The 16,292-nt window shown below is 42.2% G+C and overlaps 6 protein-coding genes across 7 annotated transcripts; 2 read left to right on the top strand and 4 right to left on the bottom strand.

Annotated features, from left to right (window-relative positions):
• The first annotated feature begins 4,074 nt into the window (after positions 1 to 4,074).
• LOC128257041 (cuticle protein 65) lies at positions 4,075 to 4,929 on the top strand. Its single transcript, XM_052987841.1, has 2 exons — positions 4,075 to 4,220; positions 4,289 to 4,929. The coding sequence occupies exons 1-2, from the start codon at positions 4,209 to 4,211 to the stop codon at positions 4,724 to 4,726; spliced, it is 450 nt and encodes a 149-aa protein (XP_052843801.1). The 5' UTR covers positions 4,075 to 4,208; the 3' UTR covers positions 4,727 to 4,929.
• A 296-nt stretch (positions 4,930 to 5,225) lies between these two features.
• Positions 5,226 to 6,173, bottom strand: LOC128257047 (holotricin-3). The gene is made up of 2 exons (XM_052987849.1): positions 6,028 to 6,173; positions 5,226 to 5,897 (listed from the first exon to the last, which is right to left on the bottom strand). The coding sequence occupies exons 1-2, from the start codon at positions 6,037 to 6,039 to the stop codon at positions 5,514 to 5,516; spliced, it is 396 nt and encodes a 131-aa protein (XP_052843809.1). The 5' UTR covers positions 6,040 to 6,173; the 3' UTR covers positions 5,226 to 5,513.
• Positions 6,174 to 7,221: 1,048 nt separating this feature from the next.
• Positions 7,222 to 7,742, top strand: LOC128257064 (uncharacterized). Of its 2 annotated transcripts, none has more exons than XM_052987866.1 (2): positions 7,222 to 7,309; positions 7,381 to 7,740. In XM_052987866.1, exons 1-2 carry the CDS (start codon positions 7,301 to 7,303, stop codon positions 7,633 to 7,635), a joined length of 264 nt encoding a protein of 87 aa, XP_052843826.1. In that variant the 5' UTR covers positions 7,222 to 7,300; the 3' UTR covers positions 7,636 to 7,740. The 2 variants fall into 2 exon arrangements, with proteins under 2 accessions (XP_052843826.1, XP_052843825.1); XM_052987865.1 differs by having other exon boundaries at positions 7,276 to 7,318; positions 7,381 to 7,742.
• A 407-nt stretch (positions 7,743 to 8,149) lies between these two features.
• LOC128257155 (uncharacterized) lies at positions 8,150 to 12,395 on the bottom strand. Its single transcript, XM_052988022.1, has 6 exons — positions 12,299 to 12,395; positions 11,782 to 12,219; positions 10,788 to 10,869; positions 10,137 to 10,698; positions 8,951 to 9,119; positions 8,150 to 8,886 (listed from the first exon to the last, which is right to left on the bottom strand). The coding sequence occupies exons 1-6, from the start codon at positions 12,308 to 12,310 to the stop codon at positions 8,278 to 8,280; spliced, it is 1,872 nt and encodes a 623-aa protein (XP_052843982.1). The 5' UTR covers positions 12,311 to 12,395; the 3' UTR covers positions 8,150 to 8,277.
• On the bottom strand, positions 9,891 to 10,901 carry LOC128257028 (uncharacterized). Its single transcript, XM_052987827.1, has 2 exons — positions 10,788 to 10,901; positions 9,891 to 10,723 (listed from the first exon to the last, which is right to left on the bottom strand). Exons 1-2 carry the CDS (start codon positions 10,803 to 10,805, stop codon positions 10,043 to 10,045), a joined length of 699 nt encoding a protein of 232 aa, XP_052843787.1. The 5' UTR covers positions 10,806 to 10,901; the 3' UTR covers positions 9,891 to 10,042.
• Positions 12,396 to 14,965: 2,570 nt separating the features above from the next.
• Positions 14,966 to 15,800, bottom strand: LOC128257037 (uncharacterized). The gene is made up of 2 exons (XM_052987838.1): positions 15,683 to 15,800; positions 14,966 to 15,614 (listed from the first exon to the last, which is right to left on the bottom strand). Exons 1-2 carry the CDS (start codon positions 15,692 to 15,694, stop codon positions 15,117 to 15,119), a joined length of 510 nt encoding a protein of 169 aa, XP_052843798.1. The 5' UTR covers positions 15,695 to 15,800; the 3' UTR covers positions 14,966 to 15,116.
• Positions 15,801 to 16,292: the final 492 nt, after the last annotated feature.

Raw genomic sequence — 16,292 nt, 5'->3', positions numbered from 1 at the left:
GTATATCTTCATAGGTTTGTGGCTTTATTCTCTAACAATCTGCATTTAAATTGTATTTTTTTGTACCATTTTTTTATATGAATTTTTTTGTTTTGGGAGCCATTTTGTGTAGCATGAATGCCAAGCCTTAGTTTGAAGCTTTTTTGACTGAGTAACGGGTATTTTATACTCGGGAAACTCAACTTTAGCGTTCTTTCTTCCTTTCTTGTTTTTAAATTGTTTCCACATGAGTGACAGAGTGTCCTTAAAGGGTGTTTTCAACTCATGCCTGCTTGTGTGCTTTTTTCCGGTTCATCGACATTTTGCCACGTTTCTCGGCGTAATCCTTGAGCTGTGTTTACGCAGTTCGTACCCCTTTACTACTCTTGTCCTTCATAGTTTATATGTTTAGCTTGCGGCATTGTTTATCATTTAGATGGCAAGTCTGAAAGTTGCGTGTGTCCTAGCCCAGAGGTCGTTGGTTGGTTAGTTGGTTGCCACTGCCACTATTGCACTCAATTAAAAGGCGTCGCTTGAATTGCATTTTGCTAATCGCAAACAATCAATAAGTTAAACGAAACCACGCCTTCAATCAACCCACTTCGCCAACTTTGGCATTAATCATAGACCGCGTGCAACCAGCAAGAAGTATGAAAATCAAATCAAGAGAACGACATTTAACTAAAAACTAAATTTTGCAAATTAATTCAAGACATTGAGTTGCTGATTTGAAATTTACGTCGATGTTTTCAACGCCTTTTATACGCCCCCCTGGGAAACCCCTCCCATTTGCACGTGTTGCTGCACTTCTTGCAACTAATTTACTTGTTTGTGGCTGCAGTCAGAAAATTAAATTAAAATTTTAACGCTGCCTTTTGTCTTGATCGTCACGCCCCATTAAAAAGGTGGCCCCCTCGCAAAACTCGTGGTGATTTATAATTGCCGAAGCCCCAGAAACTGCACTTAAATGTTCCGTTTCCCAGGCTACAGTTGGGGGGTATTCTATAAATGGTTTGCTTAAGGTGGGCTTTAATGGGTTTTGCATTATAAATAGTTTTCATTATGAAAAAAGCAAGTTAAATATAAATATATATATATAAAAATAAATATATATTAAATTACCTTCTGGTAAAAATAGTACCTATTTTGAAAGGAACTATTAATTTATACTAATGCATTTCAGTCAATTTTAAACATTAAACAAAATAAAGACAATCGATTTGTGTATACTTGCAATTTTTAATTGTGTCGTGTTCCTCGCATATATTATATATAGGTATCCCCTTTTAAAATTATCCCCCATAAATTGCCACCTACCTCCAATTAGCTTTACGCATATCGAATTTATAAACAAGGAGACTTCTAGGCCCATATGCTTTAATTACCCCCCGATGTTTAGAGACTGCTCGAGCGATTACAACAATCTTGTCTAATTGACAGTTGTACACTGTCATTCGAGAGCATTGAAACGATAATGGCTAGTCTGCGTCGATTAGAACTTGCTGCGATCAATTTGCGGAGACATCAATAAAAAACCCGATCCGAAAGCGCTCGCATTTCAACTCGGGTGCCCAATAAATTGCATTTTGATTTAATCGCTGTGTTGCACAAATGCCACAAAATTAATTGCCAGTAATTTTTCGCACTGTGTAGATATCAGCCAGGCAGACACCAACTGTGTGTCGAGCCGGATCTCTGGAGGCTCTTAATTGAAATGCTTGGCGAGTTTGATTTACAGCCCAAAAACGCAAATCGGGTGGAGAACTTTGGCTAGTAAAGTAGCCAGCGCCCACACGGCGTATGCGTATGCAAATCCCCCACGAGTTACGCATTGGGACTGGGAACCTGGGCCCCAGGTCCTCCCCCTTTTGCCCCTCTGGGTCCCCTGTTGTTGTCACCAGCGTTTTGCCTTTCCATTTGTCCGCAGGCATTTTCTGGACGAGGCGTAGCCTTCTGCTTAACCCTTATGCGACTAGTGTGGCCGATGGGACCTATTCTTTAATTTTGTAATTCATGGTGAGAAATTGTGAATTTAGTTAAATAAAGTAGGTAATCCTTTTTTTTTGCTTTTTGTTTAAATTTTCCACAAACAAGGAAACATTCTTAAAAATAGTTTAAAGTTTTTTTTTGGTGTATGTATAACTTTTTCATTAGTGATATCCGATAAACGTAAACAGAAAACATTTAATTAGCAAATAATTTAAAAAAAAATAACGCTGCACACAAAGTTTTTGTTTTGTCTATACTTTTAAAAATGGTTTAAGGCTGAAAAGTACAAACATGTTTTTTTCTTTAATTTGCCCATAACAAGTTTTATTGTTAAGCTACTTTCTATGTGTTATTTTTTAATTTAGGGAAATTCAAGTTAAGTTTTAAAGTTAGTAAAATTTATTTTCAGCAAAGATATGTAGTTGAGTCTAATGTAAATTGACAAAAGGGTTAAGTACACGCATGCATTTGTGGGTTCGACTATCGCCTGCAGGGCGGGGATTTCAACAAGTGCTGGAGTCCCCGTTCCCGGCCCCCGTTGCCCCTTTTTTAACTCCTTTCAAAACCCCGCCCCTTTCATAAGTGTTAAGTGCTTTGGGCTTGCGTAAAACGCTGTCTCAAAATTATGCATTGAGTGGGTCGCTGGCAATTAACTGGCAGCCGCAGTTTCTTCGGCATTGTTGCTGCTGTCGCATGAGTTATGGGTGCACCAGATCATAATTTGCATCCGCCACAGGCGTAGTTTGTCCCAGGATCCCCGCTCGCTCCACAATTGAACGACCTTGCCCACGCCCCTGCCTTCAATCGTTTATTGTTCTAAACGCACATGTACCGCACTGGCTTTTGCTGTGCCCCACATAAAACGATCTCGAGGCGGATCTGGTTTTGCTACGGTTTTACGCACAGGTGTGTAACTGCCACGCCCCATTCATTGCCGGCCTGTGTTGTAATTAAGACTTCGACTCTGAATGCTCGAGCATTTACTGCGAAAATTTCTACCAGCATAATAGGCTCACGCATTCGCAGCGGTTCATTTAAATGATTTTAAACGCCGGAATGAGCGAAACTTGTTGGCTGCACGAAAATAAATGCTTACAAGAACCGAAAAAGGCAAGATACAAAATGCAATTTAAGTTTTTCTCACACACACCTTGTCGTGGCTGCGGCATAAGGTAAATAGACCAAAAACAAATTTATCAGAAATTATTCAAAATCAAAACAGAAATGGTTGCGATTATTGCTCGCAGAGGAAATACCCTTTTTCGGGAATTTTAGACTATATTAAACTTAATTTAAACTTAAACTGTTTTTATAAAGAGTTTAAGAGTTCATGGGTTTTAATTATTGTTATATTTATATGTAAGTTTACTGGGTAGGTACAAAGGTTTAAATGTTGACTGAGTACCCAAAATATCTTAGTAGTTGATATTTTAAGTTTTTACTCTTCTACTAATAAATGTGCAATTTATAATTTATAATGTGCAAGACCTATTTTTTATACACTGGTGAAAATCGTTGTAAATATTCATTTTTGACTCAATTTTAATATTTTTTGTTTCAAATTTTATCCATTGCGGTTTTAAGTTATTTTAATTATAAAAATATACAAATAAAATGCATTATATTCAATAAAATAACTTTATATTTCACTCAAATATTATGTAAAATATGAACTGTTGAATTTAATAATCACATATTTATTTCAATCCATTTTTTGAGGTTTTTGAATATTCAATAAAAGGTCAACTACTTTTGTTAATTCTGTTCCATAGAACTTAGAAGTAAGTTTGTTCAAGGTTATATAAATTTATAAATTTTTTTACTGCCTATTTATAGGACAATATGGTTAAGAAATCCTTTTCCTTGATAAATCTTGCAACACCCTGAGAAAGGGTATGGCTCAATCTCAGCCCAGGCAAACATCCGCGTTGTACAGGGCGGGGCAAGGCGGTTCTGTGGCGGGTCCCAGGCCCAGTCCCAAACCCAAACCCAAAAATCTATCGCTATCTCGATACCCGACCGGCCAGCTTTGCATGTGGCTCTCTTGGACGCAGTTTTGGGCCGGGTCTCTCCATTGAACAAAAGTAAAAGTCTCTGGGTCTCTGGTCTCCAGCTTGGATACGTTCTCGTGCAACATTTTGGCCAGGTCTGTGGGCTATAAAAGCATTTGTGCCTTAGACAGCGGCATTATTCAACATTGTGTTCTTGCAACGAGTTCAACTTGCACTAAAAAACCCAAAATGTTCAACTACGTAAGTGGAATTGAAGTCCTTTCGATAAAGTTCTTTTAATCCATATTATTTTTTTTGCTAAAAAATAGTTTGTTTTTGCCGCCTTCTGCCTGGCCAGTGCTGCTGCTGCTCCGGGTTATTTGGGCGGACTATCTGCTCCGGCCTTGCCACTGGCTGCAGCTGCTCCGGCCATCTCCTATGGACACGCCTTGGCAGGTCCTTCGATCGCCTCCTATGGCTTGGCCCCCAGGATTAGCTATGCCTCCCCAGCTTTGGCGCATGCTCCGTTGGCTGCTCCGGCCATTTCGACCTACGGATTGGGATATGGCCATGGTCCCATTGGCCTCACCCACGGTTCCTTGGGCCTGGCTCATGCTCCTTTGAGCCTGGCTCATGGTTCCCTGGGTCTGGCTCATGGATCCTTGGGCCTGGCTCATGCTCCTTTGGCTGCTCCCTTGGGACTGGGCTACAAGTCGGCCTATCCAGCTCTGGCTGCTCCTGCCTACGGACTTTCCCATGGTTGGTAGAGGGACTCCATCCCTTACAGCATCGTTTTCTGCATGGCTTTCGTTTCGCTTGGATCGGAGAGAGAGAAGAAGGAAGAATACACAGAGAGAAAATAAGAGAGAGAGAGAGAGAGAGAAAGAAATTAGTGAAGGTTTTGTAAAACTCAAATTATAAAAAACTGATCGGAAGAAGTGAGTTTGATGCTGAAATATATTTCGTTTGAACTAAAAAAAAACAGAATTTTGTACGTTGTTAAAAGTCTGGGACACATGCATATTTTTAAATCACAAGGATATGTCTGGGAAATCGGTAGCAACCTTCAAACATTTTAGAAAATCTGGCACCCGAACTTAAAATTGGAAAATTGTCGATAAAATCTTTGTACTTATCGTAAAATTTTCTTTGATTTTGACTTTTTTGAAAATTGCTAGGTTACAGAATATGTTAATATTTTAAATTTTGTTTAGTTTAATCTTTGGGCCATAATTCCTATTTCTTACCAAGAAAATTAAATTCAAATAATGACTAACATCTATGTTTTATTTGAAAAATATGAATTTAAACCCATAAATACATAAATTAGCTATGACCGAGCTTCGAAAAACCTATGATCATTGAAACTAGTTTTCTATACAGTGTTGCTTTGTCTTTATTGATTTATTGACTTGCTGAGTGATTGACTGATTAAGGCTATCGTAATGTTTTGGGTACTGCGAAGTAAATGACTCGTTTGGAAACTCTCACATGTTGCACGCTCGCCTTGGCTCCACTTGGGCTGACCGCACTTGGCCTGGGTGCACTGCATCTCTACCAGCCATGGCCATAGCCGTAACCCAGTCCGTATCCCAGACCATGTCCGCCGTACAGTCCATGTCCGTAGCCACCCAGATATCCGTGCCCCAGGCCGTAGCCATAGCCACCGATGATCGTCTTGGAGATGATGGGTGCATGGTAGCCCAATCCCAGTCCTCCGTAATGTCCACCGTAATGGCCGCCATAGTGACCGCCATAGTGTCCGAATCCTAGGCCCAGTCCCAGGCCATAACCACCGTAGCCATGTCCAATGCCATATCCAATGCTGGGCGAAGGAGCTGGAGCTGGAGCAGGAGCAGGAGCTGGTTCTGGAGCAGGATCGGGAGCAGGAGCTGCCAGGCTGCAGGTCGTTAGGCAGAGGATCGTCACGAGTAATAGCTGAAATTAAATAGTTTTTAATTTCTATGTCTTAATGGTTGGTATATATCGAATTCCATCACAATTTCTGTGTTTTTCAGGATATTTTTAGCTCTAAGGGATCCCCATTAAATATCCTTGCATTACTCACCCCTTTATTCATTTTACTGGTGGTAAATTTTCCGGCTGCTGCTGCAGAAGCTGACTAACCAATAATGTCACTGCAGTTGATCCCAGCCCGGCTCTTTTATACCAACGCCCAGTGCACGGTGCAATGGTCTGCATCCCCACATGGACATCGATGACTTAATAAACGGCACCACAAAGTACATCTAATTCGATGAACAAGTTGCTTAAGTCAGTGGCATGCTGCGGTAAGTAAAGGCAAATTCCAACACCTGTTTTTCGCCTTTTGGGCCTCCATTGTATAATCTGTAACTGTAATCGAGTTTGGCATTTACCAGTTCCAGTTTTTTTCCTGGCCCGCGGGCATTTTAAATCTAATGGGTGGCCTTTTCCGTAGATTCATTCATGTGACTCCGATCAGATCACACGATTAGATTGAGAACTCTGGTCTTGGGGTCAATGGGCTTTGGATGTTTGGTGGGGAGAGGGATGAGAAACAAATTTGGTTTTTCTGTTCGATACTCTTAATGAACTAAGTCAAAATATAAATAAAATATATCCAACCACTTTAACTTAACTTCGGACAAATTAATTCAATTTTGAAATATACAAAGTGTCTTTTTTATTTCTTAATTTAAATAAAATGTAAGCCTATTGGCACTTAAGCCATTTTGTGTATTTTGTCCAACTTAAACCACCTTCTTCTTAAGGTATGCCCTAGTATAACCATTAAAACACCGATTATAACAGCTTAAACATTAAGAGCCCAAACCGCCGCCGAATAAAGTCAAACTAATCCATTCTTAACACCTCCGAAACCAACATAAAATAGCACGAAAAACACAAGATTGTGCAATGATTAAATTAAAAAAAAAAAGACATAAAAACGGGGAAACAATGGCAAATCCGAAGACGTGCGACCAACTAACTCAAAACCTATACACAAACAAAAACAAAGAGAAATGTAAGACAACAAAGCCATAATTAAGTGCACAAAAGAGTCACTGACTCTTTGACAATCTTCGGCGCAGACGCTTTAAACTTGAACTTGAAAACGGGTTTTTGGAAGAGAAGGGGACAAAAGGCCAAGTGGAATAGTGCTCCCACTACACAGATGTTGCAACAGGTTCCCGGTGCCGAAGGAAATGCAATTGGGAATCTCAGGGGATTGTCAACCAACCGGTTCCTAACTGTTTTTAGATGGAAAACCAGCGATGAAGACGAGCCTATAAATTGATTGGCCTTCGGCGGATTTCAGTTTAGTTGAAGTGCAGTCCGAGTCAGAATCTTACCAGAGAATGATCAAGGTAAACAGGGTGAATTCTTGGTTATTTCCTTAAAATTTCTTATCTTAATGTTTTTGTTTTTTGTTTTATAGCTTATTGTGTTTTTCGCCTTGTTGAGTGGGTGCCTGACCGCCACGGTCATTTACCATCACCCAGTGATCTATCATCATCCTGAGGCGGTTGCCGCCACACGCCAGGAGCTGAACCAACATCCTGGCTACACCATTGTGGCACCTCTCACCAAGATTGCCCACGTCACCTACGATTCCGTGCCCATTTCACACACGCCCTACGAACATGTTCCGCTCTTCCAGAGAATTGGTCATGTCAAGCACAAGCGGTTTTAGCAGGAAATCAAACATATAATATAAGAAATGTATTTTAACTTATTTGTAATAAGATGAAACATGAAATAAAATTGATTGTTAGGTAAATAATATAAATGTTTGTTTTTTAAATATAGTTTTATTTTTTTAAATCCTTTTTTTTGTTGTAACTAATGGTGTAGTGTACCAAACAAAATTTGAATGTAAGCTAATTTATTAAAATTGAATGTGTAGTAGTACGATGTTATTTATGAAAGGCTAATGGGGTAGATAAATGGTATAAAAATTATGATATTTTTAAACTAGTTATATAGATTAATAATACTAAAGTTTAATTTCCGAAAACCAATGTTTAACCATTCATTAGAAATTTTACACCTACCATTAAAAAATATAAACTGTTAATTGTCGTCGCTTTGTCATAGCATTAATCATTTAAAACATGATTTTAACATGTATACCCCAAGGTAACTATCTTAGGAAATATCACTAAAAACAGCCATATGAATCGCCCCAAGAAAAAACTTGATATATAATTGATTAATGATTTAATTGTTTATTCGCCAAGCATTGCTGCTCTCTAGGTATGAAGATTTGGGCTAAGTTCTACAAGCTAATAGGACGGATGGGAGTGAGTTGGGTGATCCGGTGAGCCTTAGTTCCTTAGAAGAAGTAGGGGGCGGGGGCGAACTTGGGGGCCACAGCCAGAGGCGCTGGCACTGGAGCTGCCAGGGGGGCAGCAAAGGGTCCGAATCCAAACTTGGCGGGGGCGGCGAAGGCCACTGGCGCCGAAGCAGGGGCGAATCCGAGGGGAGCGGGGGCGGCGGCGTAGGCGGGCAGACCGAATCCAACCTTGGCGGGGGCGGCAAAGGCCACAGGAGCAGGAGCAGCCACTGGCAGAGGAGCGGGAACGGGAAGGGGGCCAGCAAAGGCCACAGGAGCGGGAGCAGGAGCAGCAAAGGCCACTGGAGCAGGAGCAGCCACGGGAACGGGCAGAGGAGCGGGAACGGGAGCGGCAAAGGCCACTGGAGCTGGAGCTGGAGCCACTGGGTAGGCCACGGCATGGTTGATGCGGTGGGCATTGAAGCTGGAGGCATAGGGAGCCACCACTCCAGCAGTGGCCACAGGAGCAGCCACAGGAGCAGCCACGGGAGCAGCCAGAGGAGCCGCAAATGGAGCAGCGAAGGGAGTACCCAGAGGAGCAGCTAGAGGAGCAGGAGCATGGAAGGGCAGGAGACCAGCCTGGGCAGAGGCCACGCAGAGGGCAACGAGCTGCAAAAAAAAAACATAAAACAATTAAATTAAAAAACCCACAGGACTTTCCTTTCAAACTCACCACAATCTTGGCGAACATTTTGCTTGGATTAAGGATGTGTGGCTGGCTGTGATTAGCTGGAGGGCAGACTGAACTGTGATATCCAACTGGCGAGTGAGCAACGCTTTTATAATTCTGTAGCCCATGGATTATCCATGGACAAGCATACGAAAACACCTTGGAAGACTTTCTATATTGGGCATTGGATGAAGGGCGCTTTACTGGATCGGCCCGCTATATGTACTTAATAATCAATCGGTCGCCTCTTACGTCGATCGCCCCCGAAAACTTTCATAATTGCACGCAATTCCCGACCATAACCTAGGCCAACATTGGGCAAGATTTCGTTGGCTTGGCTTTATGACAGTCTCGGGTTGGGTTTCGTTTATATTTCTGCTGCCTTTTTGCTGGTGGGTGGTGCGACGAAATGAGCTGCAATTATTTACCCAAAATACGTGTTTCCCTACCGCCGCTTGGCCAAATCATTTAATTCAATTACCACTTTTGTTTGTTTTTTTCTTTTGTTGCAACAATTGTCGCGTGTTTGGGCCAGGTTTGTGTATGGAATTTCGGATTTGATTTCTTGTTGCGTGCAGTTGGAAATTCACTAGCAACATTTCTGTCACTCGCTATAGTGTGTGTGTGTGTGTGTGTGTATGTTACCAATTGTGTGTATGTAAGTGTTGGCCGACTAACTGAAACCGCATTTGGCGACATTACGACGCGTCTGGTTCGTAATGAGAGTCTGAATCAGATATCAGTTATGTTTCTTTTGCCTAATTTTTGGTGTGCCTAGGATTTTATCAATCGCAAAAAGCCAAAGAATGTGCTTTTTCTATTTTGGGTCTAAATTGCTTAGAATGTTTTGTGCAACTTGTAGACATTTTACATGATTAGGTTTTTGTAGAATTCGCTGATTAATCTTTTTCTATGCAACCCCATTTATATTAAAAATCTTAAGTATTTTTAAACTTCGTTTTATTTCTCTATAATTATTCGATAAATTATTGTTATATTTTGGTATACTTGTATATTACAATTTAACATTTACTAGCTGACTTTGATGACTCTTTGGTGAGGTTCCCATCATCCAAATGGTTTTTTTTCATTGTCCTAGAACAACGAATGGTAATGGTGATGGGCGAACTTCAAGGGCAGGGCTTTTAGGTGGGCGTGGGGCGCGGCCAGCAGTTTGGGGAATGCATACCCAACGGACACGCGGTGGGTGGTGGTCTTGGGTCCAGGAATGGCTCGATAGGTGGGTGCAAAGGGCACCGCCTCCAGGATGGGTGGCAGCACTTGGTGGGTGACGGTGGGCACATGGAACTCTGGCAGAAGTGGTGCAGCAGCTGGGAGGAAAGCAGGTGCAGGAGCGGGTAAAAGCGGAGCTGGTGCAGGTAAAAATGGTGCTGATGCTGGTAGAAGTGGTGCTGGAGCGGGTAGAAGTGGTGCTGGAGCGGGTAACAGAGGAGCAGGAGCTGGCAAAAGTGGAGCAGGAGCAAATACGGGTGGTGCTGGTCCATAAACAGGTGGTGCAGGACCGTAAGCCGGCGGGGCAGGAGCAAATGCTGGTGGTGGAGCCACCGCAGGAAGCAAAGGAGCCGGCGGCGGAAGAACTGCCTCCTGCACCGCGTAATCCAAATGGTGCGGCAGAGCATGTAGGGTATCCAAGTGGTTCAGATGGTGCCCATCAAAGTGGCTCGCATGATGAGGATCAAAGTGGTTAAAGTGATGGTTATAAAACTGCGAGGGCTTGGCCTCACCACCCACTAAAAGGAAAGCCAATGCAAAGGCCTAATGAAAATGTATTCAAATTAATAAATAAATCTATAAAAAAAATTTCCTTTAATCCTCTTACCCATGTCAGTTGCCACATCTTGCTTGGGGGTTTTGTTGTTTGGTTTCTTTTGGGGATTAGCTTCGCGATCGATGTGCTCGACCTGTTGGTTCGGCTGTTAATGTCTTTTCATTGCCAAAATCCAATATTATTTATAGGGAAATCGAGAGGGTCTTTGTTCAAAAGACTTGCACTTGCATTTCTTCACTTTCGTCGGCGACTTGGCCCACTCAACCTAATGGGCTGGCTGGCTTTGAGGTGAGGTAACCCAATCCGCTTTAGTTGGTCAGCAAAGTCGTGACTGCGAATGCCATCGATCGAGGGGCCAATAACTTCTTGGGCGATTTGAAAGCACGGCCCAAGATTATATAATATGGGGCCAAACCGAGCCCAGGCATTGACAGTTCCCCATAAGTGGCATATGATTATGATAACCCATAAATATTGCTTCGACCATAAATAAAAATCGTTATTGCGCCTTAGGTGGCGACGCAATCGTAACCAAAATTGTTTACAATCTGACTAACTTCTGTTGCTTGAACTTCCCTAAGAAAAAACACAACAAATATGTCCTGGTTTTCGGCTTTAATAAGCCAAATATGAAATTTCAGTTCTCGTAGTCAAATTTATAATGCGATTTGAATTTACAATGCAAATTTGAATGTTTTGCAAATTTTAATAATGTAATGATTTAAAAAAAAACTCTTTTTTGGCCATAACAATGCAAGATAATGACAAAATATGGAATGGGATATCTTTTTAAGCTCGAAATCAAATATCAATATTTCCATTCATCTACACATCTAGTTAATCGGATTTTAAAGCTGCAATGGTAAGATCGCATATCAATAGATTTAGTAAAGTAGTTATTACCAATTATTTTTGATTCGCTAATAATGGCTAATCCAAAAATAAATAATACAGTGTTTTTAAGTTGTTTGTTCGTAATTTAATTTCAAGTTTGTTTACAAAAATTTTCTATAGTTTGGCTTGGTTACGAGGTGTGTCCTTAGACCACCACTGGAGCTGGGGCAGCGGCGGCGAAGGGAGCTGCGTAAGGAGCGGCGTAGGGAGATGCCAGATAGGGAGCAGCGTAGGGCGAGGCGTAGGGATAGGCGGAGTAGGCGGCGGCGGCATAGGGAGCGGCATAAGGAGCAGCAGCCAAAGGAGCAGCAGCCAAAGGAGCAGCAGCCAGGGGAGCAGCGGCGTACTTGGCCACTACGGCGGGAGCAGCTGGGATCCCGGACACATAGCGGCTGGAGTAGGGGGCGGTGAACTCGAAGGGAGCCGTGGTGTAGGAGGACAGGGTGCCGTCGTAGTTGTTGCGGACATCCACCTGGCTGCTGCCACCGGCGGCGTACAGCGGAGCGTTGGCGTAGGCCAGAGGAGCAGCCAATGGGGCCACAACTCCGGGCTTGGCCGCAGAGCAGGCAATGAGGGCAGCGAGAACCAACTGGAAAATAGGAAACATATAAATAATTCAATCAATTCAATCCTCCTTTTTATGGTAGTACTTCCTCGAGTCAACTTACAAACTTGTACATTTTGCTGGTGGTGGGTTGGGTTTGTCTAAAGCTCTTGAGCGATAATGTTCATCTGCAGCCAACTCAGTAGCTTATATAGCTCGTGCCCATATCCGTGCTCTTGGGGGGACATTCTGTCTGAGCCGAATTTTGGCCGCTTCTTTCGCTGGCCCACCTGGTAAAGTGCCAAGCGGCATACATGATCGCCATTTGGCCAAGACGTGCTCTGCCTTCAATTGCCCAATGTATTGTCGGAAGTCGTCCAAGTTGGCGCACGGATATGTGATTGCACTGAACAAAATGGTTTACTTTTTATGATATATGATATTTTACTATTTTATTAATCAAATTCTAGCCAAGAACCATTGATGATTATTAAGGAAGTCACTTAAATTTTCTCAATAAGTTTAAAAGGTTTTAACGTACCCAGAAAATTCAACAAATTTTTATTTTCACATAAAATATATAGTATAATTAAATTTATATCAATAAAACTAAGCATTTACATAAGATCTGGAAGTATTTTGTTTTTACTATAGCTTTCAGATTCTCAATAGGAAATTCAATTTCTAAATCAACAAATTTAAATTGACTTTAAGTTGATATATTTACTGGAAAGTGAAAAAGTATACACAAATATCAGAAAGGTATTTATTTTTAATTTTAGCTAATGTTTAATTTTAAACTTATTTAAAAAATTGTTTTAAGTGCACTGATCCACATTTGTATGCAGTTGAAGACTCCCTCGGTGGTTGGGCTGTCTTGGCGTAATTTGCAGTCTGTTTGGGCCATCAGTGTACGCCGCCTTGCATTGAATTGGCCGCAATCTAAGCCAAATTGGCTATAAAAATCGCCAACACCCCCCAGGCCGCAATTCCGCACCACTAAATGTCTCATTAGTTCACTTTTTAATGGCTCGCAGGTTCGCCAATAAAAAGCGGTCGTAAATTTCGCTCTCATCCTTGCCGCCGAAGCTTCATTTGTTTTCGTGTTGACCTGACCTTGACGCCATCCGGTCACAGGATGTAATGTAGATGAAGATGTGGCTGTAGCTGCCTCATCCACCGGCTGGCCTGGCTCAATCATTTCGAGGCGGCTTAATTGGCCAACGAGGCGAGGGCGAGGAGTGGAGTGGAGTGATGAAGCTGCCGAAACCGGCTTGCGGACTTAATGAGCCATCACAGCTCACTCGGTCACGTGCTGGCCTGGTCAACAGCATCGCAGTCATCTGGTGTGCCGATGCTGGTGGCTCTGCGATTTGCATTGTTGTGCTCTTTACGATGGGGGTATTTTTCCTATATACCAAAGCAAGCGAAAACGATCTTACAATGTTACACCCCAGTCATAAATATACTCTTACAGATTTTGTTTTTTTTTGCCAAATTTACCCAAGCTTTCCTTACTAACTAACTACCGACCTTTTAAACGAATTGATAAAAAACGATATTTTTGAAGGGGGCGTTTCGGAAGAGAATTCCGATTATTTATTGTGTTTATAATGAGGTAATTAAAAGTGCGATTAATTTATGAGCGATGCGGTTTTTCAGTTTAAGCATATATCAACATATTTTTAAGAGATAAAATTATGAATTAAATTAAATCTTTGACACTTTAGTTGGCTTAAACCTATACCAAGCTTAATACATTATTTAAAGGAATAATTTACAATTTTTAGTGTTTTTAATTGAAGAAAATAGATAGCGACATCGACAGGGCATTTTTTATTCGATAATCCACAACTGCTTCTGGAATCCAATCCGATGATGACGCTGATCTCAAGGCTGTTGCGATGACGAGTCGAGAGGGCAAGATATATATGTATATATATATATATATATATATCAAATTGCCCCACGCATGTAACTGTATACTTTATTCTGTATGCGCATTGCCGCCACTTCTGATCGGAGTGATCCAATCTTGGCGGTCAGCACAGCCACAGGTGGTACAGTTTGAGTCCGAGTTGTTAAGACAATTTCTGGACTGAAATTCTCGACCGATGATGTGAGTCAAGCACGGAAATATATGTACCATATTTACCATCGCCATCACCTTCTTGTCTTCAGCACTTCACTTCAGAGCGGTGCGATCCGCTCACTTCCTAGTTAACCATTTTAATTGGATCGCAAGCTGATTTAGAGCCCCTCCAAGAAGCTTTATCCCTCTTAAGAATTATTTGGCTGTCGTCAGTACCGTTTGCTTTAATGGATTTTCGAAAGCCAAATTTATGCAGATCACATTCGAATTCCTGTTTTTGTTTTCGCGGGAAAGCAGGTTCTATTCCCCCTGCAATAAATATTTGTAGAAGTGTTTCCAAATCCCCAGTTCCGTTCCCAGAACTGATCAATGGCACTTGACTTTAATTGGCTTTCATAAATACACGTCAAAAGTTAGTCGCTCGCTTGATTTCATTTGTTTTTACAGCCATTTCCAATGCCAAGTTTAAGGTCTCATTATGAGGAGCGGATGATGGAGATCTCTTGGCCCGATTTTTGTGTGTATGTTAATGCCCAACATCAACCCATCGGAGGAGAGTGAAAGGTGCAGACCCCTTTTTTGTTGTTGTCTTTTTTGTGTGTCTGCGTCTCAACCTTCAAAATATTATGCAAATGCAGTCTCTCCATCGATGGCAATGAGACTAAAAATGGCCAATAAAAATACACTCAACCAAAAGACTAAGCTTAGATGGCAAGTTTATTATTATCAATGTGTGTATTCACTAAGAGGAGAAGTCATCGCAGTTTGATGATCAGTCGGGATGGCTCTGGCTCTGGCTCTGGCTCTGTTTTAAATGTATTATTATTCTAGGCATGTTAGGAAAGGTGGATCAGCGCCTCTGTATCTGCGGTGTTCCATAGGAAGTGAGGCCTGTGGTCCTGGGCACACTGGCGTAGGGTGCTCCAGCCTGCAGCGGAAGTTGCGCCACATTCAGTGGTGCAATGCCAAAGGGCACTGGCAACTTGAGGTTCAGCGAATTGGCATCCACCGAGGCGGAGGCTATGGAACGACCAGTGGAGGAACTAGCCACCTGCTGCGAGGGAGCCACCTGAAGTGGCGCCGAGGGTGCTCCAAATACATAGCCCTGACTGGTCAGAGCCTGGGTAAAGGCAGCCTGCTCCAGGGAGGGCTCGGCAAACTGACGAGCCACATGGGGATACTGTTGGTACTGACTCCTCTGGGCTGCTCTTTGGACACCCGGCCGATTGGGAGCTGGATAATGGTAGTAGGCCAGCTGGGAACTGGGTGTAATAGAGTAATCCAAGTGCGAGACATCGGCCACAGCCAGGCTCCAAAGTTGCAGCAGTACAATCCACGCACAGGTCAACTGAAAGTGGTTTTAATGGAGTTTAATAGCTCTTTACACACACACTCTTCTTCTTGTTAAACACTCACGTTGGGCGCCATTTTCACTTTCAACACTTATTCGCAGTTCTTGTTCTTAATTTCAACACTTTTTAATCGACAATCGTTCGTTGATGTTGGCTGTCGCAGCTTTGGCTGCTGATTAAAATTTGTGAGCCAGCTGAAGATGCTTTTTATATGCGTATGGAGGAGCCGTGCGATCGGTTCTCACTCTCTCACTCTTTTCAGGTCTTCCTCTGGCTCTTTATTTTGTGTTTTTTTTTGTGAATGCTTTGGGCCAACACTTGAGTGCAGGCCAAGACGAAGCTTTTTGGCATTTTGTTGCCTTTGTTTGTTTACTTTGTCCATTTGTTTGTGGCTTAACAAAGCTGTTGCCGGGCAGTTTTGTCTATTGATAATATTGATACTTGGCTGCCTTGCATATAAATCATTGTTGGTCATTTTTATTGGCATCCAAACTATGCCACTACATGAGTTAGCACTGGTTTGGAAAGATCACTGAAAAAAGGGGTAAGATGACGTATATTTTGGTAACAGCCCCCGTGGCTCCACCACTGTTCTAGACTTTGCTGCATAGCTCAGGCATGTCGACAGCATTTGAGCTTATTAAACACAAATCGAATCGAGCGTCATGTGACAG

Source organism: Drosophila gunungcola (genome assembly GCF_025200985.1).
Source record: "Drosophila gunungcola strain Sukarami chromosome 3L unlocalized genomic scaffold, Dgunungcola_SK_2 000002F, whole genome shotgun sequence".
In the NCBI taxonomy this organism is placed as follows: Eukaryota; Metazoa; Arthropoda; class Insecta; order Diptera; family Drosophilidae; genus Drosophila; species Drosophila gunungcola.
The sequence above is the reverse complement of the archived record's forward strand: the minus strand, read 5'-3'. Positions and strand labels throughout refer to the sequence as shown.